The sequence below is a fragment of the Scyliorhinus torazame genome, chromosome 15 (assembly GCF_047496885.1).
Source record: "Scyliorhinus torazame isolate Kashiwa2021f chromosome 15, sScyTor2.1, whole genome shotgun sequence".
Classification (NCBI taxonomy): domain Eukaryota; kingdom Metazoa; phylum Chordata; class Chondrichthyes; order Carcharhiniformes; family Scyliorhinidae; genus Scyliorhinus; species Scyliorhinus torazame.
This window is the reverse complement of record NC_092721.1, coordinates 106,022,273-106,049,228: the sequence shown is the minus strand read 5'-3', so window position 1 is coordinate 106,049,228 and position 26,956 is coordinate 106,022,273. Positions and strand designations below refer to the sequence as shown.

The 26,956-nt window shown below is 47.3% G+C and overlaps 1 protein-coding gene across 1 annotated transcript in view; it reads right to left on the bottom strand.

Annotated features, from left to right (window-relative positions):
* prcp (prolylcarboxypeptidase (angiotensinase C)) overlaps window positions 1-26,665 on the bottom strand; it is a 66,016-nt gene extending 39,351 nt beyond the window's left edge. Inside the window, exons 1-2 of the mRNA XM_072476549.1 lie at window positions 26,468-26,665; window positions 1,511-1,651 (exon numbers count right to left, since the gene is read on the bottom strand). Of these exons, the coding sequence (XP_072332650.1) occupies window positions 1,511-1,651; window positions 26,468-26,635 (309 nt within the window). The 5' untranslated portion in view covers window positions 26,636-26,665. The remainder of the gene's footprint in view (window positions 1-1,510; window positions 1,652-26,467) is intronic.
* Between the last annotated feature and the right edge of the window lie 291 nt (window positions 26,666-26,956).

Genomic DNA, 26,956 nt, shown 5'->3' with positions numbered 1-26,956 from the left:
GGGCCTGTGCCGTGGGGGCACTCTTTCCCTTCCGCATCGGCCATAGCCTCCGCGATGGCCGATGCGGAAGTGACCCACCCCCTGCACATGCGCGGGGATGACGTCAGCAGCCGCTGACGCTCCTGCACATGCGCGGACGTCCGACGCCGGAGTGGTTCACGCCACTCCATCCCGCCAGGACCCCCCGCCCCGCCGGGTAGGGGAGAATCCCGGCCAATAACGCTTGACAGTATATTAGAATATTTTGCAAGCTGCTGTAATCTTCCAAGTATGTTATTACAATCAAATGATTAACAGTCTATTGGGCGGCCTGGTAACACAGTGGTTAGCACTGTTGCTTTGCAGCGCCAGGATCACTGTTTGTGTGGAGTCCACACATTCTCCCTGTGTCTGCGTGGGTTTCCACCGGGTGCTCCAGTTTCCTCCCACAAGTCCCTAACATGCTGTTAGGTAATTTGGACATTCTGAATTTTCCATTCGTGTACCCAAACAGGCGCCGGAATGTGGCGACTAGGGGATTTTCACAGTAGCTTCATTGCGGTGTTAATGCAAGCCTACTTGTGACAATAAAGATTATTATTATTATGATCTGGAAGTTCTTTAGCAGACTTACAGAGTGATAAAAGCAATTCACACGGCAGCACGGTGGCGCAGTGAGTAGCACTGCTGCCTCACGGCGCCGAGGTCCCAAGTTTGATCCCGGCTATGGGTCACTGTCCATGTGGAGTTTGCACATTCTCTCCGTGTTTGCGTGGGTTTCGCCCCCAAAACCCAAAGATGTGCAGGCCAGGTGGATTGACCATGCTAAACTGCCCCTTAATTGGAAAAAATGAATTGGATACTCTAAATTAAAAAAAATAAATAAATAAAATAAATTCACAGCGTCATTGTTGCACACAAGAAAGCACTTCCAGGGGTGACATCCCTGGACCTGAACCTATGAAGATTGCACCAACTTAGCACTGTCAATACCAGAAAATCGGTGTGTATGTCTATCAAAGAACCTGCCCAAGTTTACAATATTCTCTGCATCCTTGCAATCAGCACACCTTGGTGCCGACATTTCACCCCTTCCAGCTCACAAAATGAGCATACAATGTATAAAATTGTCTAGATATTCTAGGTTTGAAAAAATTTATTATAAACTCAGCACTACCAACGCTTTAACATTTTAATAGCTCCAATTTCATTATATAATAGTATCAAATCTATAGTGATATAAAACTACTAGTGACAAAAAGTAGCCCTGTTTCCTGATTGCGAAACAGTAATCTCTGCTGGAAAGTATGCAAATTAATTTCTGGCGAGGAGAGAATTGGACTCAGCTGAAATTCTACCCTCCTCTCCCCACCCACCACCCCTTCCCCAGGTTAGCTCACGAATGAAAAATTGTCATATTGGAGGAGGGGGAAAGGGGTAGAGACACAATACACAACTATGGAAACAAAAGTCAATGATTTCAGGGCAGAAACAAAAGAGAAAGAAAACTTGTAAGGTAAATTGGTCTTACTGTATTGTTACAGAACCATGTGATGTCTCCTTCATTTCCTGTATAGAAAAGAATGGGGCCTCCATTGTGATTCCAATATTTGTCTGCCATCAGATATCTTTGGTTGAATGTAGCATCTTCAGCAAATCCAAAGTGATCAATCTGTGAAAGTTATAATTTCCATATTCAGTTAAAGGTATAATTTAGCTAACTATAGTACTGATATGTATATATCTTTTTGTCTGCATATAAATGTAAATTTTAAAAGTACACTAATGGCATCAAACATTTGTTTGGGCTAATAGATTCCCCATAGTGTTTGAAATCTGGAGTGCAGTTCCTGATGGTTTCATTGGTCCTTTTGTAGCCTAAATGCAACAGTAATTCACCCATCATTGTAATACAGCAAATGTATGAAATAAATATAGCACATAACTGTCCCAAAATAAATCCTTATGAGAAGTTAAGAATTTTGTACTCCTGAATTCTTACTGTCCTGCAATCCGTCCCTAAGGATGCAGCATATAGGAAGTACACCGAGCAGCATATCATAACACAAACTCAGCATTATCACAAGAATGAAGGGGAAAGGTTATCAGAATTTTTCTCACATAATTATTAGAACATGGAATGCTTTACTGGAAGTGACCATTGAGGTAAGCAAGGCAAAGATCAATAGGAAAACTATAAAAGAAGAAATATAAAAGGTGCAGCGATAAAGATTAAATTGTTTCAGTTGGGACTTCCGGTGGCAGCATGTAGATGGAGGTCGCACATTAGGTGGCTCTTGCTCGAGGCTCTGGTTTTTCGACTTTAATGCCCGGTTTCTGGGGCATTTTTTGAATGAGCTAGTGTGCGAAGTTATAAGGAAGGTGTGAAATGTCGAAGACCCAGGGGAGGGCACTGTAAAGAAGGCCCGCGATCGAGTGAGTTGGTGGAGGTTGGATCGCTGGGTGGGGCCGTTCACCTCACAGTGGAAACTCTGACCAAGGTGATGGCAATTCACCAAGCACATGGAGGTGCTGCGGAGGGAGATGATGGCTGCGATGAAAGAGTGGGTGGAGGAGACGATTGTCTCAGTAAAGGCTGCAGTGATGAAGATGTTGCGGGAGCAACAAAAGAACTGAAGTGGGTGGAGGAGGCTCTGTCGCAGCACAGTGATTAGTTCACTTCGATGGGTGAGGAGCTGCAGAGGTTGGTGGAGGCCAACAAAGAGCTCACAGCTAAGGTGGAGGACCTGGAGAACAGATCAAGGCAGCCTGCCCCAGGGGGTGGAGGGCATGAAGCCGACCGAGTATTTTGCGAAGATGCTGGCAGAGGTGTTGAGGGAGAGGGAAGAACCCCCCCCCCCCCCCCGATATGAGTTGGACAGGGCACATCGGTCATTCAGGCCAAAGTCGAATGAAAATGAGCCACCGAGGGCAATCATAATTTGCTTCCATATGTTTCATGTGAAGGCGAAGGTCCTGAATTGGGCGAAGCAAAGACGAGAGGTGAAGTGGAAAGCTGTTGGTTTACAAATATGCCAAGGCTTGAAGGCGGAGCTGGCGAGAGGTGGGCGGCCTTTAAACAGGTGAAGGCGGTACTGCACAGCAACGTTATGAGCTTTGGAGTGGTCTACCCTGCAAAGATGAGAGTGACGCACAACTTGAGGGATTTCTATTTTGAGATGGTGGAGGCGGCGAAGGCCAAAAGACTGTGACTGAAATGAGAGATGGGACTTGGATTTAGGGGATGGGGTCTTGCTTTTTCATTCTCTTTTTTTCTCTGTTTTGGGCAGGGGAGTCTGCACTGGCAAGCGAAGGTTGGCTAGTGAACGGGAGAGTGGTGGGGGGGGGGAAGGGCCGCGATTGTTGAAACCTGGTCGAGCAGGTTTTGATGGGCCTGGGAGGTATGAAAGGTGGGGGGATGGGATCAAAACTGGAAGAGGTGTTTGCAAGAGGAAGTGATTGTGGGGATTCTGGGAGGGAAGGGGAAGGATTTGATGGTAACAAAAGGATGGGGCAGGTCAGGCCAGAGGGGCAGGGCCCAGGGTTATGATGATGGCAGATAGGAGGGGCAGGGTGTGTGAGACCCTCCCAGTCAGGATAGTGGCATGGAACGTGAGGAGGTTAGGGGGATCGGTGAAAAGATCGAGAGTTTTTACACATTTGAAGAGCTTAAAGGTCAATGTGATGATGCTGCAAGAGACCCATTTGAGGGTGAAGGACCAGGATGGGTGAGTGAGGTGTTTCACTTGGGGTTTGACAGTAGGGCTCGGGGGCAGCGGTAATAGTGGACAAGAGGATACGGTCTCAGATGGAGAAGGTGGTAGCAGATCAGGGGGGCAGGTATGTGATAGTGATGGGTGTGCTCGAGGGGAGGTTGGTGGTCCTGGCGAGCATGTGTGGCCCCAACTGGGACGATGCGAGGTTTGTGAAGAGGGTGTTGGGTGCCAATCTGGATCTGGACACCCATGAGTTGATAGTAGGGGGGTGGATTGGAGCATGGCATTGACGCCATTGTGCTGAGGAGCTCGGGATTGTGGGAGGGGATAGTGAGGGACATGGAACATAGGGGATCTCTGTATGCCGATGATCTGCTGTTGTATATTTCAGAACCGCGCACGTCGGTGGGGAGTATAATGGAACTGCTCCAGAGATTCGGGACATTTTCGGGGTATAAATTTAATTTAGGTAAAAGTGAGTATTTTTTTGTATTCCTGCTGCGAGTAGGAGCGGGGGTGGGGGGACTGTCATTCCGCTTGGCAGTGACTCACTTTAGGTATTTGGGGGTGCAGGTGGCCCGGGACTGGGCAGGGCTTCGGAAGCTCAATTTCACTAGTTTGGTGGGGATTTGCCGATTTGCTGAGGTGGGACAATCTCCCTATGTCGCTGGCGGGCCGCGCGCGGGCAGTTAAATGCATGTTTTGTTGTGATTCCTGTTTTATTTCAATGTCTGCCAGTCTTTTTGCCTAAGTCCTTCTTCAGGGGGGTGAATAGGCTGATCTCCTCATTCATTTGGGGTGGGGTGGGGGGAGGTGACTAGGATTAGGAAGGTGATCCTGCAAAGTGGATGGCAGGCAGGGGGGTTAGACCTACCAAACTTTCTGTATCACTATTGGGCGGTGATTGCAGAGAAGGTGCGGAGCTGCAGCAAGGGGGGTGACTGTGGGTAAGGATGGAAACGGGCTCTTGTAGGGGGAAGGGGTTGCGGGCGTTGGTAACGGTGCCACTCCTGATGGTCCCTGGAAAGTACTCGGTGAGTCCAGTGGTGGTGGCTATATTGAAGATTTGGAGACACTTCAGGCAACACTTTAAGCTGGGGGCTGGATCAGGGGGGATGGCGATTATGTGGAATCATGGGTTTGAACCGGGAAGGATGGATGTGAGGTTTTGGGGATGGGACGAGAAGGAGATCAAGGAAATTAAGGCCTTGTTCCTAGGGGAGCGATTTGCGAGTTTAGTGGAGCGGAAGAGATGTATGGGTTGGCATAGGGGGGAGAAGGTTTAGGTATATGCAGGTTCGGGACTTTGCGTGGAAGGTTTACCCGACCTTCCAGATAGCATCGACCTCCTCGCTGTTGGAGGCAGTGCTGTCAGCGGGGTGGGTTGGAAAGGGGGTTGTCTTGCCAATTCACGGGAGGATTCTGGAGTCCTTGGGGGGGATTAAGGCAAAGTGGGAGGAAGAGCTGAGGGACTGTGATGTGAGGTGCTGCGGAGGGTGAATGCCTTGGCTTTGTGTATGAGGTTGGGCTGATACAGCTGAAGGTAGTATTCAGGGCGCACCTCACAAAATCAAGAATGAGCCGGCTGTACGAAGGGGTGGAGGATGTCTGTGAGCAATGTAGGAGAGGCCCCATGAACCATGTTCATATGTTTTGGTCCTGCCCAAAGCTGGAGAGGTTTTTCTTACTCTTTGACCCTTATTAGTACATTGACATCTCAATGCTAGTGCCTGCCTATGCAAGTAAACACAATGGTATTGATGCCCAGCTATCATGGCTAAGATCCATGGACATTATTGTTTCCTCCTATCTCTATTTAGTTCTCTGGAACTCTACCATGATGTTTGCTTTTGACTCTCCCGCATCGACACTCTGCCTGAATTTCCAGTATAACTACATAATTATATGACTCAAGCTATTGTGGTCATACACGCCAAATAACATTGCATTCGCCCTCTACCTCAGACGTAATTTTAACTGAGTTATCCATTCTAAGCCAGATTGACCTCCCATTATACATCTCACCCAATTCTCCTTTGCTTTAATATCAGGACTATACAGTCAGCCAAAATCATAATTATTATCACATACAGAATTAGTGCACAGTGACTGGACATCCCCAGGTGAAATCATTATGTCAAGCCAAGGATCCAGAAAGAAACATGAGTCTTGTTGGAGAAACTTCCTGAAAACCTTCCAAACACTAAATTATGAATTTTCTATTGATATAGAAGTGCGTTTTTTCTGGAATTGTGTAGTCTGTATAGGTGTATGTTTCACGTATTGAATTAGAAGTAGCATTTACTTTTTTAAAAATATATATTTATTAAAGTTTTTTAACACTATTTTTCTCCCTTACAAACAATAACCCCCACCCTTGTAACAAAAAAAAACGAGAAATCACGCAGAGCAAGATATATACATGGCAAAATGATATATTTACACAGCTTTGTACACTGGCCCTCATCCGTACTTGCCAGTTTCCCCAACCCTTCATATTATCTCTTGCTCATCCACCCTCACAGGCAGTCCCCCCTTTCCCCCCCTCCCAGGACGTCCCCTCCACCCCCCGCCACCCCCCCACCCCGCCCCAAGGTTGCTGCTGCTGCTGACCGACCTTCCTCTAACGCTCCGCGAGATAGTCTAGGAACGGTTGCCACCGCCTATAGAACCCCTGCACAGACCCTCTCAAGGCGAACTTAATCCTCTCCAACTTTATGAACCCAGCCATATCATTTATCCAGGCCTCCAGGCTGGGGGGCTTCGCCTCCTTCCACATTAGCAAGATCCTTCGCCGGGCTACTAGGGACGCAAAGACCAGAATGCCGGCCTCTTTCGCCTCCTGCACTCCCGGTTCGTCCACTACTCCAAATATTGCTAGCCCCCAGCTTGGCTTGACCCAGACTTTCACCACCTGAGATATTGCTCCTGCGACTCCTCTCCGGAACCCCTCCAGTGCCGGGCATGACCAAAACGTATGGACATGGTTCGCCGGGCTCCCTGAGCACCTTCCACATCTGTCCTCTACCCCAAAGAACCTACTCAACCTCGCCCCCGTCAAGTGCGCTCTGTGGACCACCTTAAATTGTATCAGGCTGAGCCTGGCACACGAGGAGGAGGAATTAACCCTACCGAGGGCATCAGCCCACAGACCTTCCTCGATTTCCTCCCCCAGCTCCTCCTCCCATTTACACTTCAACTCTTCTACCAGCGCTTCCCCCTCTTCTTTCAACTCCTGGTGTATTTCCGACACCTTGCCCTCCCCGACCCATACACCCGAGATCACCCTGTCTTGAACTTCTTGTGCCGGGAGCAACGGGAATTCCCTCACCTGTCGCCTCACAAAAGCCCTCACCTGCATATATCTAAAGGCATTTCCCGGGGGTAACTCGAACTTCTCCTCCAGTGCCCCTAGGCTCGCAAACGTCCCGTCGATGAACAGGTCCCCCATTCTTCCAATCCCCGCCTGATGCCAGCTCTGGAACCCCCCGTCCATCTTCCCCGGGACAAACCGGTGGTTACCCCTGATCGGGGACCACACCGATGCGCCCATTGCACCCCGGTGCCGTCTCCACTGGCCCCAGATCCTTAGCGTTGCCGCCACCACCGGGCTCGTGGTATACTTTGTCGGCGAGAGCGGCAGCGGTGCCGTCACCAACGCCCCCAGGATCGTTCCTTTACAGGACGCCATCTCCATCCTCTTCCATGCCGCCCCCTCTCCCTCCATAACCCACTTGCGGATCATCGCCACATTTGCTGCCCAGTAGTAGCTCCCCAGGTTTGGCAGCACCAACCCTCCTCGGTCCCTACTGCGTTCCAGGAACACTCTCCTTACTCTCGGGGTCTTATTCGCCCACACAAACCCCATAATACTCCTGCCTACTCTCTTAAAAAAGGCCTTAGTGATCACGATGGGAAGGCACTGAAACACAAACAGAAACCTCGGAAGGACCACCATTTTGGCCGACTGCACTCTACCCGCCAGCGAGAGCGGTATCATGTCCCATCTTTTGAAATCCTCCTCCATTTGCTCCACCAAACTCGTCAGATTCAGTTTATGTAGGGTCCCCCAACTCCTGGCTATCTGGATCCCCAGATACCGAAAGCTCCCCTCCGCCCTCCTGAGCGGTAGGTCCCCTGTCCCTCTTTCTTGGTCCCCCGCCTGTAATACAAAGAGCTCACTCTTCCCTACATTGAGCTTATAGCCCGAAAACTCCCCAAACTCCCTTAGAGTCTGCATGACCTCCACCATCCCCTCCATTGGATCCGCCATGTACAGCAACAGGTCATCCGCATATAGCGACACCCGATGATCTTCTCCCCCTCGGACCACCCCCTTCCATTTATTAGACTCCCGCAATGACATGGCCAATGGTTCGATCGCCAATGCGAACAACAGCGGGGACAGGGGGCACCCCTGCCTCGTCCCTCGGTACAGTCGAAAGTGCTCCGACCTTCGCCGGTTCGTCACTACACTCGCCATCGGGGCTCTGTAAAGGAGCTTAACCCAATTGATAAACCCTACCCCGAACCCAAACCTACGCAGCACCTCCCAGAGGTACTCCCACTCTACTCGGTCAAAGGCATTCTCCGCGTCCATAGCTGCCACTATCTCCTCCTCTCCCTCCTCCGATGGCATCATTATCACGTTTAAGAGCCACTTATGGTCCATTTCATAGAAGTTGGCAGTGTTTGCTTCACCAGTCTGCCCCAAAACGTCTATGGAAACTCCTGAAAAAGGTCTGAGAGTCGGCTCCAGACGGGAGCTGCCGAATGCGCAACCTACTCCTCCATGGCCGCCACCAGAAGCCTCGTCCCTGCTTCTTCAATGGCCCTGGTAGATCTTTTCACAGTTGTTCCCTCTGCTGCTAGAATTCACCTTTGATAGAGTCAAGCCAGATTGCAGCTTTAAGCTTGCCCTTCCCCCGCCTGCATGCTGGAAGAGGCTCTCGTCTACTGCTGCAGCTCAAGCCAAATCTTTCACTGTTTCTGCCGGGTCTGGTAGCCAAAAGACACAACACTCCTGGAGGACACTGTCAGGGGAATGCTGCAACCTTCTTCCCACACCGGGAAATGTCAAACTAATGCCGTGGGGGCCCTGTAAAAGAGCCCAAAAGTCCGTTCCAAGCGGGAGCTGCCGAATATGCGACCTAGCTCTGCATAGCCGCACCCGGAAGTCCGAAGTAGCATTTACATCATTCGAGCAAAGGAAAACGGCCAATAACAAAGTGAAACTTTCACTGATTTGATTGGGGTTTTTTGGGTGTTGTAGCACTTCTTGATTTATGAATGGCAGCTTAGAAAAGAATTCAGGAATTTAATTGCTTGGTATCTGATTCTTAACATTTTCTTGTGGAATCAAAGAAATCCATACTTCAGATTTTCTATCTATTTAACAAGATCTAACTTGAATACTATGACTAATTGATTGCAAATTAGATTTTTTAAACTAATATTGACGCAATAATGCTTACACTGAAGTATATTTTAACCCCGCTTATGATATCCTGGTTGAAGTGGTTGAACAGTGACATGGTGAGAGACTGTGGTTTGTTTCATTGACCTAAAACGGTAACAAAGACAAACTGCAACAGAAATTTAAGCAAAGTGAGGTGCATGACAACCAAAAGATAACATCTTGGTAGAATTTCAGCGACCTAAATAGAGATAGGGAAGAAACTAGTGTCCATAAATCTTAGACAAGATAGCTGGGTATCAATACCATTGTGTTTTACTTGCTTAGGGCAGAGGGCACGCACTATCTTTGAAATATCAACGTATTAATGAAGGTCGAAGAGTAAGAAAAATAAATGACGTCAGATTCAGAGACACTGCCGTGGAAAGGCAGATTGGTAGATCACATGTTTTCCATTTGGGCAGCAAAAATCATAACAAGAAAATGATTGGGTTAAATAGCTCTTCAAAAGGCTTTGCTGTATTGTAAGACAATAAGAAAGGGTGCCCTGAGCATGTAGAGTGTAGATGTTAAAGCCAAAGGTTTGGGAACATCCTGCCGACAAAATCTCTCGAAGGATGGGCTGGCTAGAAAAGTCTCAAAAAGACTGTCTCCACACTTTCCAATCTTATACTCGCCAACTTTCAATTAAACAATCTTCTCCCAAAATAGTTCTAAATTCCAGAGTCATACCTGGTCCACTTAAGTGATACGTTCTGTTTCGTGATGATATCAATCTCAAGTCACTTTGCATCAACTGGAATGCAAAACTTATGACAGACCTGTAGGATTCAACTCTTTCTTTTTTTTTAAAAAATATTTTTCCAACAATTTTTAATAACAAACAAACCCCTCCCCCCCCCCATAACAAAAGGAAGAAAGAACACAAACCCCACATTCAAAAATAATAAACTACATATATATTGGGTTTCTCCCACATATATTAACCCCTCCATATAACATTCAACAGTACCCTTGGGGAACCCCCCCCCCCCCGCCCAAATACCCCCCCCCCCGAAAGAGGCACCCCCCCCTCCCCCCCTGGGTTGCTGTTGCTGCTGACCTCCTCCTAACGCTCTGTGAGATAGTCTAGGATCGGTTGCCACCACCTGAAGAACCCCTGTACAGACCCTCGTAAGGCAAACTTTATCCTCTCCAGTTTAATCAACTCTGCCATGTCATTTATCCAGGCTTCCTCGCTGGGGGGCTTTGCGTCCCGTCATAATAACAAGATCCTCCGCCGGGCTAACAGGGACGCAATGGCCAGGATACCGGCCTCTTTCGCCTCCTGCACTCCCGGCTCGTCTGTTACCCCAAATAATGCCAACCCCCAACTCGGCTTGACCTGGACTTTCACCACCTTGGACATAGTCCTCGCAAGACCCTCCAAAACCCCTCCAGTGCCGGGCACGACCAGAACATGTGGACGTGATTTGCCGGACTCCCCGAGCACCTCCCACACCTGTCCTCCACCCCAAAGAACCTACTCATCCTCGCCCCTGTCATATGCGCTCTGTGAACAACCTTGAATTATATTAGGCTGAGCCTGGCGCAAGAGGAGGAAGAATTAACCCTATCAGGGCATCAGCCAACAGACCCTCATCTATCTCCTCCCCAAGCTCCTCCTCCCACTTGCCCTTTAGCTCCTCTACCACAGCCTCCTCCTCTTCTTTCAGCTCCTGGTAGATCGCCGAGACCCTGCCCTCGCCAACCCATGCACCCAAAATCACCCTGTCCTGAATCCTCTGTGCCGGGAGCAACGGGAATTCCCTCACCTGCCGCCTCACAAACGCCCTCACTTGCATGTACCTGAACGCATTTCCCAGGGGTAGCCCAAACTTCTCCTCCAGCGCCCCTAGGCTCGCAAACGTCCCGTCTATAAACAGGTCCCCCATTCTTCTGATCCCTGCCCGATGCCAGCTCCGAAACCCCCCATCCATCCTTCCCGGGATGAACCGATGGTTCTCCCTAATCGGGGACCAAACCGAGGCTCCCATCTCGCCCCATGCCGTCTCCACTGCCATCAGATCTTCAATGTTGCCGCCACCACCGGGCTCATGGTGTACCTTGTCGGCGAGAGCGGCAGCAATGCCGTCACCAGCGCCCTCAGGCTCGTGCCCCTGCAGGACGCCATTTCCAACCTCTTCCACGCCGCCCCCTCTCCCTTTATTACCCACTTACGGATCATCGCCACGTTGGCTGCCCAGTAGTAGCCACACAGATTCGGCAACGCCAGCCCTCCCTGTCCCTGCTACGCTCCAGAAACACCGTCTTTACCCTTGGGGTCTTATTTGCCCACACGAAACCCATGATGCTCCTACCTACCCGTTTTAAAAAGGCCTTGGTAATCATAATGGGAAGGCACTGGAACACAAAAAGAAACCTCGGAAGGACCATCATTTTAACCGACTGTACCCTGCCCGCTAACGAGAGCGGCAGCACATCCCATCTTTTGAAATCCTCCTCCATCTGCTCCACCAACCGCGTCAAATTGAGCTTGTGCAGTGCCCCCCAGCTCCCTGCCACCTGAATCCCTAAGTACCGAAAGTTCCTTTCCGCCTCTTCAATGGTAGGTCGTCTATCCCCCTTCCCGGGTCCCCTGGATGCACCACAAAGAGTTCACTTTTCCCTACATTAAGCTTATAGCCCGAAAAGTCCCCAAACTCCCTTAGGATCCACATGACCTCCACCATTCCCTCCACTGGATCTGCCACGTACAGCAACAGGTCGTCTGCATACCGTGACACCAGGTGTTCCTCACCCTCTCGAACCAACCCCCTCCATTTCCTGGACTCCCTTAGTGCCATGGCCAAAGGCTCGATTGCCAACGCGAACAAGGGGGACAGGGGGCATCCCTGCCTCGTCCCTCGGTACAGCCGAAAGTGCTCCGACCTCCGCCGATTCGTAGTCATACTCGCCACCGGGTCTCTATATAGGAGCCGGACCCACCTGATAAACCCCTCCCCGAATCCAAACCTCCCCGAACCCAAACCTCCGCAACACTTCCCACAGATACTCCCACTCCACCCGGTCGAAGGCCTTCTCTGCGTCCATAGCTGCCACTACCTCTGCCTCTCCCTCCACCGATGGCATCATAATCACGTTGAGGAGCATCCGCACATTGGTGTTTAGCTGCCTGCCCTTTACAAATCCCGTCTGGTCCTCATGAATCACCCCAGGGACACAGTCCTCAATTCGCGTGGCCAGCACTTTTGCCAGCAACTTAGCATCCACATTGAGGAGCGATATCGGTCTATACGACCCACATTGCAGTGGGTCCTTCTCCCTCTTCAGAATCAGCGAGATCAGCGCCCCGGACATTGTCGGGGGCAGGGTCCCCCCCTCCCTTGTCTCATTGAAAGTCCTTACTAACAACGGGCCTAGCAGGTCCACACACTTCCTATAAAACTCAACCGGGAACCCATCAGGCCCCGGGGCCTTCCCCGCCTGCATGTTCCCCAATCCTTTAATCAGCTCCTCCAACCCAATTGGCGCCCCTAAACCAGCCACCTTCTGCTCCTCCACCTTCGGGAACCTCAGTTGATCCAAAAATCGTCGCATCCCCTCTTCCCCCGCTGGGGGCTCAGATCTATACAGCTCCTCATAGAAGTCCTTAAATACCTCATTCACTCTCACCGCACTCCGCACCGTATTTCCCCTGCTATCCTTAACTCCACCTATCTCCCTCGCTGCCTCCCTCTTACGAAGCTGGTGTGCCAGCATCTGGCTCGCCTTCTCCCCATACTTGTACGTCGCCCCTGTGCTTTCCTCCACTGTGCCTCTGCTTTCCCTGTGGTCAACAGATCAAACTCCGTCTGGAGACTTCGCCGCTCCCTAAGTAGCCCCTCCTCAGGGGGCCTCTGCATATCTCCTGTCCACTCTTAAGATATCCCCCACCAGCCTCTCCCTCTCCCTGCCCTCTCTCTTCTCCCTGTGGGCCCTCATGGAGATTAACTCTCCCCTGACCACCGCCTTCAACGCCTCCCAGACTACCCCCACTTGCACCTCTCCGTTGTCATTGGCCTCCAAGTATCTCTCAATGCACCCCCGCACCCTTCCACACACCTCCTCATCCGCCAGTAATCCCACATCAAGACACCACAGCGGGCACTGGTCCCTCTCCTCTCCTAACTCTAGCTCACCCAATGCGGGGCGTGGTCCAAGATGGCTATGGCCGAATACTCTGTTCCTTCCACTTTCGGGATTAGCGCCCTACTCAAAACAAAAAAAATCTATCCGGGAGTAAGCTCTATGTACATGGGAAAAGAATGAGAATTCCCTAGGTAAACCTCCATGGATCCACTCCCCCCATCTGATCCATAAATCCTCTAAGCACCTTGGCCGCAGCCGGCCTCTTCCCCGTCCTGGATCTGGAGCAATCTAATGCTGGATCCAGCACCGTGTTGAAATCCACCCCCATTATCAAGCTTCCTGCCACCAGGTCCGGAATCCGACCCAGCATGCGCTTCATAAATCCGGCATCATCCCAGTTCGGGGCATATACGTTTACCAGTACCACTCACACCCCCTGCAACCTACCGCTCACCATCACGTATCGACCTCCATTATCCATTACAATATTCTTGGCCTCAAACGACACCCGCTTCCCCACCAGTATTGAAACCCCTCTGTTCTTTGCGTCCAACCCCGAGTGGAATACCTGTCCTACCCATCCCTTTCTCAACCTAACCTGGTCTGCCACCTACAAATGTGTCTCCTGAAGCATGACCACGTCTGCCTTCAGTCCTTTTAAGCGCGCGAACAACCGGGCCCTCTTGATCGGTCCATTCAGGCCCCTCACATTCCAAGTTATCAGCCGGATTGGGGAGATTCTCACCTCTCTCCCCCCCCCCCCCCCGCCGACTAGCCATCTCCTTTTTTAGGCCAGTCACGTGCCCGCGACTCCCGCACCCTCCAGTCCCCAAGACGGCGGACCCCCGCCCCAACCACCTCTCCTATTTCCAGTTCCCCATTGGCCAATGCAGCAGCAACCCTAAACCCCCCCCCTCCCCCGCTAGATCCGTATCTAGCTCTTTTGCTCCCCCCATAACACTCCCGTAAGTCAGCTGACTCCTGCTGACCCCGGCCTCTCCCGCTTTCCCATCGACCCCCCAGTGTTGGAATCCCCCCTCCCCCTCAGTCAGTGTGCGCTCCTCCACCGCCTTCCATCCCTAGCGCGGGAAAAAGCCCGCGCCTTCCTGGGCCGGCCCCACCCCCTCTGGCGCAGCTCTTTTTGCGGCCTTATCTCAATTCCCCCTTCCCCGGGCCTCCCCTCCCTCTACCTCTGGCGCCCACACTCTCCCACAGCCTCTCCATCAAATCCCTTCACCCATCCCCATCCAGCACCCAACCAACCGAACATTCCCACACGCAGTTAAAACCATATATATATATATAATATATATATTATACTGCAGACATCCCCCCACAACCCCAGTCTCTCAATTTGAGTCCAACTTTTCTGCCTGTATGAAGCTCCAAGCCTCCTCGGGCGTTTCGAAATAGTGGTGCCGATCTTGGAATGTGACCCACAATCGCGCTGGCTGCAGGATTCCGAACTTCATCCCCTTCCGATGTAGCACCGCCTTAGCCCGGTTAAAGCCAGCTCTCTTCTTGGCCACCTCCGCGCTCCAGTCCTGGAAAATTCGGATCTCCGTGTTCTCCCACCAGCTGCTCCGCTCTTTCTTGGCCCATCGCAAAACACACTCTGTCCATAAAGCGGTGAAACCTCACCACTACAGCCCTTGGCGGCTCGTTGGCCTTGGGTCTCCTCGCCAGGACCCGGTGAGCCCCATCTAACTCCAGGGGGCTCGGGAAGGCTTGCGAAGGCTCCCGCACCCATCAGCGAATTGAGCATCGTGCTCATATATGTCCCGGGAGACCCAGAATCCGAAGATTCTTCCCCCTCAACCTATTCTCCAGGTCCTCAAATCTTTCCGCCCACCTCTTGTGCAGCACCTCGTGTGCCTCCACTTTCACCACCAGGCCCAAGATCTCATCCTTGTTCTCCAAGGCTTTTTGTCGCACCTCCCGGATTGCCGCCCCCTGGGCCTTCTGGGTCTCCACTAGTTTCTCAATCGCAGCCTTCATTGGCGCCAGCATTTCGGTTTTCAGCTCCTCAAAGCAGCGTCTGAGAAACCCCTGCTGCTCCTGCGACCACAGCGCCCATGCTGCTTGGTCTCCACCCGCCGCCATCTTGATTTTCCTCCCTCTCACTTTTCGCTGCTCCAAGATCACTTTTTTCACCGCTCCACGCCTGGTCCAATCCATATAATGTCGGGGGGACCCTGCTGTCACCTTCCCACACTGGAAGCCGTCGAACAATTGCCGTTGGGGCCCCTCTAGGGAGCCCAAAAGTCCGTTCTCGGCGGGAGCTGCCGGACGTGCTACCTACCTAGGCATAGCCGCAACCGGAAGTCGGATTCAACTCTTTCAATCTATTATGACAGAGGTGTTGATTGCTCTTGCTTCATCACTTAAGCTATTGTAACCAAACGCTAACAGTCTGCATAACCCAACTGTGTCCATTGAGCCAGTATGAAGGTTAATGGCACTCATTGTCCTATTATATATAATTTCAACTTAGTACTAACTGCTACGAGTACAAAAAACACTCATCAATAAAGTCGGCAACAGACTTTGGTTCTTCAGTTCGCATTTAAATCAGACATGCCAAATCTGACAATCTTACCGGGAGACTCACAATTTGGAAGTCAAATTAAAACCCAAACACTATCGCTTTGCACCATTTTTGAGGCTGGTCAATGTAAGACTTTTGAATTAAAAGGACATTCTGAAGACCACAATGACAACCCATTGCCATCTGCCCACATCCAACAAATGAAGGGTGTAATACACTGGTTTATTGAGAAGGCTACAGTAAGTTTTCAAGGTGGACTGGCTCTTGCTATGGGCAGTAAGACTTAAAACTTGTATAAATGTGAAAAGAATCCTGAAGTGTAAATGTCTCTATCTTTTGTTTATTTATCTCAGTCCACATAAATCTGAAAAAACAATACATTGTTGTTTCTTGAGTCAGCCTGTTAAATGAAAAATATTAGCTTGATTTGTTAGTATGTATGATGATAATGCCACACTAGTGTCATGTGAGAGTACCCTTTAAGAAATGAGTGTTTAAGAAATGTACCTTTAAGAAATGGAGCTGCTCATGTTACTGGAGTGATGTCAGAGTGTGGGTGGAGCTGAGCTCCAGTTCTGCTTTTTTTTAGTTTCAGTTTGAGAAGAGCTTGGGTGTGTCTGTGTTTTTCAGGGAGCTGCTGTTGATCTCTGCCATGAAGGACTATCTCTTAATAATTTGGTGAATTCAGAAGAATTATAAATGTTTTCAGTCTTGAATGTAAACCCTACTGTGTTCCTGTCTGAAGATTTGTTAAATCTTTTGGATGATAAAAAGGACAGCATACAGGTTATTTGGGAGGGGGGTGTATTTGATTTACTGGTTGCTAAGATATTCACTGTTTGTTTTTAAAAAGGTTAACTTGAGTTCATAGAATCAACATTGTTTTGTTTTAAAAACCACTGGTCCATTTTCTGCTGTACCATACCTGTAGAGTGAGCCATGTGCTCCCCATACCACAATCTATTAAAAGTTGTGGGTCAAGTGAACTCCATGATACACTTTGGGATTCTCTAAACCCTGGCCCGTAACAACTGGGGGCTCGTCCGGGATAAAAATCTACCTATTGGATTGGCTTAGTGAACTTAAAGACAGTGAGGGGTTTGCATATTGTGGTTGCTTTTCAGGTGTGGTATTTTAGTTTAAGTGGGGAGTATGTTATGGACAATGGCTCTTTCAGAGGCTCAGAGTTTTTGGGGGTGGAGACGGTCACACGCAGTACCTTACGGACAGAGACTAAAAGCAGACTGTTAGATTTGGCAAAAATACTGTAGTTAACCTTACCTGACAAAATGCGAAAAGATGAGGTAATTATGGCGGTGGCTAAGCATTTAAAGTTGCCTGAGGTGCAGTTTGACTCATTGGAAATGGCACAAATTCAGTTGCAAATTAAACAAATGGAACATGTGAAAGAATTAAAGCAGCTTGAATACGAAAGAGAGAGGAAAAAGAAAAGGAGAGAGAAGAACAGAGAAAAGAAAGAATAGCCCTGGCAGAACAAAAAGAAAGAGAAAGGGAGATACAGATCAGGAAAAAAGATAAAGAGAGAGAGTTTGAACTTCAGAAAATGGCCATGAAACATGACAGTCAGTTAAAATTGGCAGACGTGAAGGGAAACGTACAGTTGGATGATAGTGATGAGGATTGTGAGAAAGAGTGTCAAAGTCGAAGGCTTGGTGGGGATCTATTTAAATATGTCCAAGCATTGCCAAGGTTTGACGAGAAGGAAGTAGAAGCCTTTTTCATTTCATTTGAGAAGGTAGCAAAACAAATGAAATGGCCACAGGACGTGTGGGTATTACTGATTCAAACAAAGCTGGTAGGTAGAGCTAGTGAAGTCTTTGCATCACAACCGGAGGAGGTATTTGGGACGTATGAGGAGGTGAAAAAAATCCATCTTAGGTGCATATGAACTCGTGCCTGAAGCTTACAGACAAAGGTTTAGAAATTTGAGGGAAGAATTTGGTCAAACATACATGGAGTTTGAATGGATCAAACAGAGTAATTTTGATAGGTGGATAAGGGCTTTGAAAATAGATCAAACGTATGAAGCTCTCAGAGAAATTATAATTTTGGAGGCGTTTAAAAATTCAATTCCTGGTGTAGTGAAAATTCATGTGGAAGAGCAGAGGGTTAAAACTGCGAGGTTAGCAGCAGAAATGGCAGATGATTATGAATTCGTTCATAAATCAAAACTTGGTTTCCGACATCAGTTTCAGCCTGTGAGGGATAGAAACTGGGGACATGAGAAATACTCAAGTGGTAGAGGTAAAGGTGATCTGATGGGGGATGTTAAGGAGAGTGTACCTCAGATTAAAAAAGAAATCTAGGAGGATGGAAAAGAAATGAAAAGTGTCAAATGTTTTCATTGTAATAAATTAGGCCATGTAAAGTCACAGTGTTGGTGGTTGAAGAAAAACACTGGGAAGGCTGGTGTGGTAAAACAGGATAAGACAGTGGGGTTTGTTCGAGGTAAAGGAAAGCCCAAGGGAAGCGAAGGAGGTGCAAAAGATTGCACAGACTGTTCAAGAGGTGATTGATAAGAAGGTGGCAGATGTCTTTGAAGAATTTACTTGTGTGGGTAAAGTTTACTCATGTGTATCAGGAGGAGCAGGTAAAGAAGTCACAATTTTAAGAGATACGGGAGCTAGTTAATCTTTAATGGTAAGAGCTGAGGAGTTATGTAGTTTGGGAAGAATGTTGCAGGAAAAGGTGGTAATATGTGGAATTCAGGGTGAGAGGAGTAGCGTTCCATTATATAAGGTGAGGTGAAGTCCAGTGAAGAGTGGTGAAGTGGTAGTAGAAGTAATAGAGAAAATATCTTGTCCAGGAATACAGTTTATCTTGTGTAATGATATAGCTGGATGGCAGGTGGGAGTTATGCCTATTGCGGTTGATAAGCCAGTGGAAAATCAGACAACTGAAGTGTTGAAGGACGAATATCCTGGGATTTTTCTGGATTATGGAGTAACAAGGTCGCAAAGTCACAGGTTAAGACAAGAGGGGAAATCAAAGAGTGAAGATGAAGTTGAAGTGCAATTATCAGAAACGATTTTTGATCAGATGGTTGATAAAGAACAAGAACAGGTGGAGGATGAGGCGGATATTTTTAGTTCAGGAAAATTAGCGGAGTTACAACACAAAGATATAGAAATGAAACAGATGTATCAGAAAGCATATACGGAAGAGGAATCTGAGTGTATACCAGAGTGTTATTACTGTAAACATGATGTCTTGATGAGAAAATGGAGACATTTACATATGCAGGCGGATGAAAAGTGGGCAGAGGTTCATCAAGTAGTATTGCCGATAGGGTATAGAAAGGAGGTGTTGCGAGTTGCACATGAGGTACAAGTGGGAGGTCATTTGGGGATAAGGAAAACTCAAGCTAAAATCCAGAAACATTTTTATTGGCCTGGACTACATAAAGATGTAGTTAAATTTTGTCAATCATGTCACAGATGTCAAGTGATGGGGAAACCTCAAGCAGTGATAAAACACCCTTAATACCCATTCCAGTATTTGAGGAACCTTTTACAAGGGTCCTAATCGATTGCGTAGGACCGCTTCCTAAAACAAAAAGTGGGAATCAATATCTTTTGACTGTAATGGATGTGTCTACTAGGTTTCCAGAGGCCATTCCAGTACGTAATATTACAGCTAAAAAGATTGTGGAGTTACTTAAATTCTTTACTAGAATACCCGCAGAAATACAATCAGATCAAGGATCAAATTTTACCTCAAAGTTATTCGAAGAAGTTATGGATAGCTTAGGAATAAAACAATTTAAATGAACTGCGTACCATCCAGAATCGCAGGGAGCATTAGAAAGGTGGCATCAGACATTAAAGACAATGTTGAGAGCTTATTGTCAAGATTATCCAGAGGATTAGGATAAAGGAATTCCATTCGTACTATTTGCAATTAGGAATGCACCTAATGAGTCAACCAAATTTAGTCATTTTGAACTAATTTTTGGTCATGAGGTAAGACGACCACTTAAATTGATTAAGGAAAAATTGGTGGCTGAGAAATCGGAAATTACATGATTGGATTACGCGTCAAATTTTAGGGAACGATTAAATAGAGCGGGTGAATTGGCTAGACAACATTTGGAAGTTGAACAAAATGTGATGAAACCGGTAGCAGACAAGAAATCCAAAGTTCGTAGTTTTGCCAGTGGAGATAAAGTTTTAGTGTTGTTACCAGTGGTAGGTGAACCTTTAAAAGCTAGGTTTTGTGGATCTTATCAGGTTGAAAGGAAATTAAGTGAGGTGAATTATGTGGTAAAAAAGATAGAAGGAAGACTCACCGAGTGTGTCATGTGAATATGCTTGAAAGGTACTTTGAAAGGGAAGGAGAGAAAAAGGAGGTTTTAATGATTCTAACTCAAAGTGACGAACCAAATCCAGATGACTGTGAATTTGACATACCTCAAATTAAATTGGAAAATGAGGATGTTCTTAAAAATTGGGATAAATTGTTGAGTTATCTTCCAGAAGAAAAACGGACTGACCTGAAAGAGTTATTGATATCACATGGGCAAGTTTGTGAAGCTAAATTGGGAAGTACTAAAATGGCTATACATGATGCAGATGTGGGAAATGCTGTTCCAATCAAACAACATCCATATAGATTTAACCCTTTAAAATTGGCACAGGTTAACAAAGAGATTGAGAGTATGCTTAAAAATGGCATAATTGAAGTGGGTTGCAGCCAATGGAGCTCACCCATAGTGATGGTACCAAAACCAGATGGTACCCAATGGTTGTGTGTGGACTATAGAAAGGTTAATGCAGTTACAAGAACGTACTCTTCTCCTATCCCACATTTGGAGGATTGCATTGAGAAAGTGGGACAATCAGTTTTTATTTCCAAACTGGATTTACTTAAAGGTTACTGGCAGGTACCTTTGGCCGAAAGGGCGAAGGAGATTTCAGCTTTTGTGACTCCAGATGGTATATACCAATTCAAAGTTATGCCATTTGGCATGAAAAACACCCCAGCCATATTTCAATGGTTAACTAACAAAGTTGTTTCAGGATTACCCAATTGTGCGGTATACATCGACGATCTGGTAATTTTCAGCAGACATGGAAAGACCATTTAAAAGATCTGATGGAGTTATTCAATCGACTTCAGGAGGTGGATTTGGTGATAAACCTCGCCAAAAGTAAATTTGGACTTTTCGATACCCTCGAGACAAAGGGAAATAATGCACTTTCTTGGCACGAGTGGATTTGATCAAACATTTGTGCAAAGGTTTTGTAGCGTGATTGCTCCACGGATGGACTTGCTTAAGAAACGTCGAAAATTTCAATGGACAGTGGACTTTCAACAGGCATTTGACTGCCTGAAAACTGTGATAACCAATGCTCCTGTGTTGGAGAATTGCAAAGGGAATCTATGATCAGATTGAACTAAATTATCTGACTTTAAAGAGAAATGCCGAGGTGTAGAGCAATGGACAGATCGTGCAGATACCTTCTTTTTCAAAGAGACTGTCAATCATGAAGAATTTCAGTTGGAGGAAGAAGAACGGGAAAAAAATGGACTATATTATTATACCTGTTTGCGTGTGTTGTTTCTTTTAAACGAACAAGTATATTTACTGTGTGCATTCCTTAAAGGATAGTGCAAAGGTGAAAAATGAAACCATCTTGAAGTTGATGGTAATTTTTTTTTCTTGGAGGGGGAGGCAGAAGCAACTTCACTGGCTCAGGCACCTTCTCTGGATGGAAAATGGACAGACACCCAAGCATTCATTTTCTGTATTGCTGATGATGTAGCCGGAGTTCTGAGATCAGTAAGACGCCCAAAGCTCCGTTCCAAGGATGCTTGCAAACGTTTCATGAAGGCCTAAACATCGATTTTCACATCTGGGAGTTACTGGCCAAAAACAGAAGAAAATTGTGACATCACCCCTGGACTGGAATGCACCACCATAACAATCAGTGGCTAAAGCATCTTGGCAACACCGAAAGCAACCTTGGCAATATCTTCTTCCATCGATGAAAAAATGTCAATGATGTAGTTAGTTTGTAATAAACCCCGTCTGCCCCACAGACCCTTCCAGGGAATTACAGAATAAAATCTCAAATAAGGAGGCAAAGCTTAAGCAAAAGACTAAGTATGATAGCTGAGATATTGATTAGCAAATACTTCTGCAGCATAAGGATTTTTTAAAATTCTAAAACCCGGAAATGAAAAATGAAGTCATATTTCTACATCTGGCACTCATTAGATGACAAACTTAGAGGATGAAACCCATATCTATTATTACAATGTCATTCCAAGTGTAATGTGCTGCCAAAATCTTTTAGGGTCATTAACAGACTTAGGAACATAGGAGCAGGAGTAGGTCATTTAGTCCATCGGGCTTGCTCTGCCATTCAACACAATTATGGCTGATCATCCTCTTCAATGCTTTTTTCCCCCATATCCCTTTATGTCAGTGGTGTTTAGAAATCTGTCAATCTCTACTTTAAACGTACTCAATGACTGAATTACCACAGACCTCTGGGATAAGGTATTCCAAAGGTATTCACAACCCTATTGCTAAAACTATTTCTCCTCATCATTCACGGTACTCCAGGTGCAGTCTAACCAAGGTTTTGAAGCAAAACTTTGCTATCTTGTACTCAAATCCTCTTATGATAAAAGCTAAAGTACCATTACCTTTCCTAATTGCTTACTGCACCTGCATGTTTGCTTTCAGTGGCTTATTGATGAGGACACCAAGGTCACATTGTGCATCCACACGTTCTAACCTCTTGACTGTTGAGAAATACCCTTTCCATCTGTTTTTTTCATTTACGGGATGGGGGCGTCGCTGGTTAGGCCAGCATTTATTGCCCATCCCTAGTTGCCCTTCAGAAGATGGTGGCAAGTTGTCTTCTTGAACCGCTGCAGTCCTTGAGTTGTAGGTACACCCACTGTGCTGTTAGAGAGTGAGTTCCATGATTTTGACCCAACGACAGTGAAGGAGCGGTGATATATTTCCAAGTCAGGGTGGTGAGTGACTTGAAGGGGAACCTCCAGGTGGTGGGGTTCCCAGGTACCTGCTGCTCTTGTCCTTCTAGATGGTAGTGGTCGTGGGTTTGGAAGGTGTTGTCTAAGGAACCTTGGTGAGTTACGGCAGTGCATCTTGTAGATGGTACACATGGTTGCCATGTTCATCGGTGGTGGAAGGTTTGAATGTTTGTGGAAGGAGGAGCAAACAAGCCGGCTGCTTTGTCTTGGATGGTGTCAAGCTTCTTGAGTTTTGTTGGAGCTGCACTCATCCAGGTAAGTGGAGAGTATTCCATTACACTCCGGACTTGTGCCTTGTAGATAGTGGGCAGGCTTTGGGGGGTCAGAAGGTGAGTTACTTGCCGTAGGATTCCTGGCCTTTGACCTGCCCTGGTAGCCACAGTATTAATGTGGGTAGTCCAGTTCAGTTTCTGATCAATGGCAACCCCCAGGATGTTGATTGTGTACTGCCATTGAACGTCAAGGGGCAATGGTTAGATCCTCTCTTGTCGGAGATGGTCATTGCCTGGTACTTGTGTGGCGCAAATGTAACTTGCCACTTGCCAGCCTAAGCCTGGATATTGTTCAGGTCTTGCTGCATTTGGATATGGGCTGCTTCATTATCTGAGGAGTCACGAATGGTGCTGAACATTGTGCAGTCATCCGCAAACGTCCCCACTTCTGACCTTATGATGGAAGGGAGGTCATCGATGAAGCAACTGAAGATGGTTGGGTCTACAACACTTCCCTGAGGAACCTGCAGTGATGTTCTGGAGTTGAGATGATTGACCTTCAAACACCATAACCATCTTCCTTTGTGCCAGGTATGGCTCCAACCGGCAGAGTTTTCCCCCTACCAAAATGGATAACCTCACATTTTTTAACATCTATCTGCCAAGTTCTTGACCACTACGTCTGTCCAAATCCTCTATTAGCTGCTTTGCATCTTCCTCACAAAATCATTCTCACTAACGTTGTGTGACCCGCAAAGTTAGACATTTTGGGTGGGTTTTTCCGGCCCGCCGCACCAGATTTCTGGTGCAACACACCATCGGGATTCTCCATTTCGCCGGCTGGTCAATGGGGTTTCCCATTGTGCAGCAACCCCGGGCTGCCGGCAAAACAGACAATCCCGATAGCGGAGAATTCAGCCCTATATTTGTTCCCACATCCAAATCATTGATAAATATTGTGAACAGCTGGAACCCCAAACTTTTTTTTTAGAAATCTATAGTACCCAATTCTTTTTTTCAATCAAGGGGTAATTTAACGTGGCCAATTCACCTATGCTGCACGACTTTTTGGGTTGTGGGGGTAAGACCCACGGAGACGCAGGAAGAATGTGCAAACTCCACATGGACAGTGACCCGGGACCGAGTTCGAACCGGGTCCTTGGCACCCTGAGGCAGCAGTGCTAACCACTGCACCACCATGCTGCCAGTGAACCCTGTACTTATTGATCCTTGCCATAACCCACTATTCATAGCCTGCCAACATGAGAATGTCCCGATTAGTCCTATTCTTGGTTTTCTATCTGTTAACCAAGCCTTAACCTATGCCAGTATATTACTTCCTATCCCATGTGATTTAATTTTACTAACCAATCTCCAGTGGGGTCTTTATCAAAAGCCTTCTGAAAATCCAAGTACACTATGCCTGCCAAACCCTCTTTATAAATTCTGTTAGTCTGCTGCCTCACGCCACCGAGGACCCAGGTTTGATCCGGTCCTGGGTCACTGTCCATGTGCAGTTTGAACATTCTCCCTGTGTATGCGTGAGTCTCACCCCCACAGCTCAAATATGTGCAGGGTAGGTAGATTGGCCACGCTAAATTGCCCCTCAATTGAAAAAAAGAATTGGATACTCTAAATTTAAACAATAAAAATATTTAAAATTCTGTTTGTAACATCCCCAAAAGTGGCAACAGATTTTTCAAACATGATTACGCATTCAAAAATCCATGTTGACTATGTCCAATAAGATCATTATTATCCAATTGTCCATTTATCACATTCTTTCGAATGAATTCTTGTATTTTGCCTCCAACTGATCTAAAGCTAAATGATCTGTAGTTCCCAGTGTTCTCTCTCCCTCCTTAAATAGTCAGGTGACATATGCTACCTTCCAATCTGCAGGAAATGGGCCAGAATGAATAGAATTTTCGAAGATGATCAACACGTATCCACTAACTCTATACTTCTTTCAATACTCTGGAATATAGAATATTAGATCCCAGTGACTTACCAACCTTCAGTCCCATTAATTTCTCTAGTATAACGTTGCTACTAATTTCCTTCAATTCCTCATTCTCCATAGTCATTGTACCGTTAATTCAGGGAGTTTTCTTGTATTTCCTCAGTGAAGACTGACTTCTCTTCCACTTCTCTATTTCCCTTTATAAATTCCCCTGATTTTGCCTGCAATGGATGCACATTTGTCTTGGCTATAAGCTTTCTTTTTAGATACGTATAGAAACTTTTACAGTCCATTGTTTGTGCTTTATGTTAGTTTACATTCATATTGTATTCTCCCTTTCTTTGTCAGTTTCTTCATCCTCATTTTTTGTATTCTAAATTCCTCCCAATCTTCAGATATAGGTCTTTATTTTAATTCTACAGGATCCTTAACGTCATTTGTTTGCCACAATTAAGTTTTGTGCCTTAAATGAATGTATAATTGCTGTAAATTATGTAATAATGCTTTAAAGACTATCCATTGGTCTGTATACATCCATACCTTTTCATGTATTTTCCAGTTACCTCAGCCAATTTGCCCCTCAAAACGTCTCAGACTGTCTGCCAGTCAGTCGCCTATTCCCTCTCTACCTGTACTCTCCTAACCTGCGAAGTGACCACCTCCCTAAACGGGCTGCCCACATAGTTCTCATTGCATCAGAGCACACTGGGTTATTTAACATAAAATGCCACGGAGCAAAGAGAATCCGCTTGATCTTTCCCGAGGTCATAAATCTAAGTGTCGCTACGGTAAAGAGGCAAAAAGCGGAACCGGTTTAGATGAGAGGAAGAATAAATCATCACCACCATCGTGTTGTTTCTTTGTGACTCCAAGAAGTAAACGCTTTAACCCTGAAGTTCAGTTTTCACAATGGCTGAATTTGCAATTTATTGTTGTTGCATGCAGCCTTTACAAACAACTTGAAGCAAATTCACTCTTCCATGGTACTCATTTTAGTTTAACTATAAATTGAAGGAGGATATTATACAAATAAAAGAGAATGAGACTCGGTCACAGACTAAAAGCAACAATTAGCAATTGGAAATCAATGAAGAGGGAAGGCAGCTTCCGGAGTGCGAGGCACAGACATGGTTCATCTCAGTTCCGCGATGAAACTTATCCTGTGAAACCAGGAGCTTGCACAACTTTAAGAAATGAGGATGTTCGCGATCCGGCTTTGCTGTCCTGCCTGGCGCGCAGATTTCCAGTTAAACTTAACTGGCCGTCTGCACATTGGCGAGTCAGCAAAATACAGCTGGATGCTGCAATCTGAAGGAAATCAGAGACTGACTGGCAGCATCTGTAAGGAGGGAGAACCCGAGTTAACGCTGCCACAGCTTCTGAGTCTTTCAGCAGCCCCTCTTCTGTCATTGTCTCAGTTAGGGCCATTCGGAGCCTCCCGGTTTAACCGCCCCCCCCCCCCCCCCCCCCTACCTTCTGCTGGAAATACCGAGTCTCATAATCAAATTGGCCGGAGACCGACTGGGTGGCCAGAGCTCCGGGCTGAGAGCGGGAGACAAACGCCGAGGTTCCGGGGGACTGGGCCAGGGCCGCAGTCGCTATGGTGACCGCCAGAAGCGGCAGCTTCAACTCGACCGCCATCGGCAACCGGTAAAGTGAGAGAGAATGTGAGATTGGCAGGGGCAGTGCCCGACTGACAGGGGAGGGGCCTAACTGACAGGGGCAGTGCCCGACTGACAGGGGAGGGGCCTGACTGACAGGGGGAGGGGCCCGGCGGACAGGGGAGGGGCCTGACTGACAGGGGGAGGGGCCCGGCGGACAGGGGAGGGGCCTGACTGACAGGGGGAGGGGCCCGGCGGACAGGGGAGGGGCCTGACTGACAGGTGGAGGGGCCTGACTGACAGGGGGAGGAGCCTGACAGGGGGCGGGGCCGGACGGGAAGGGGGAGTGGCCTGTCTGAAA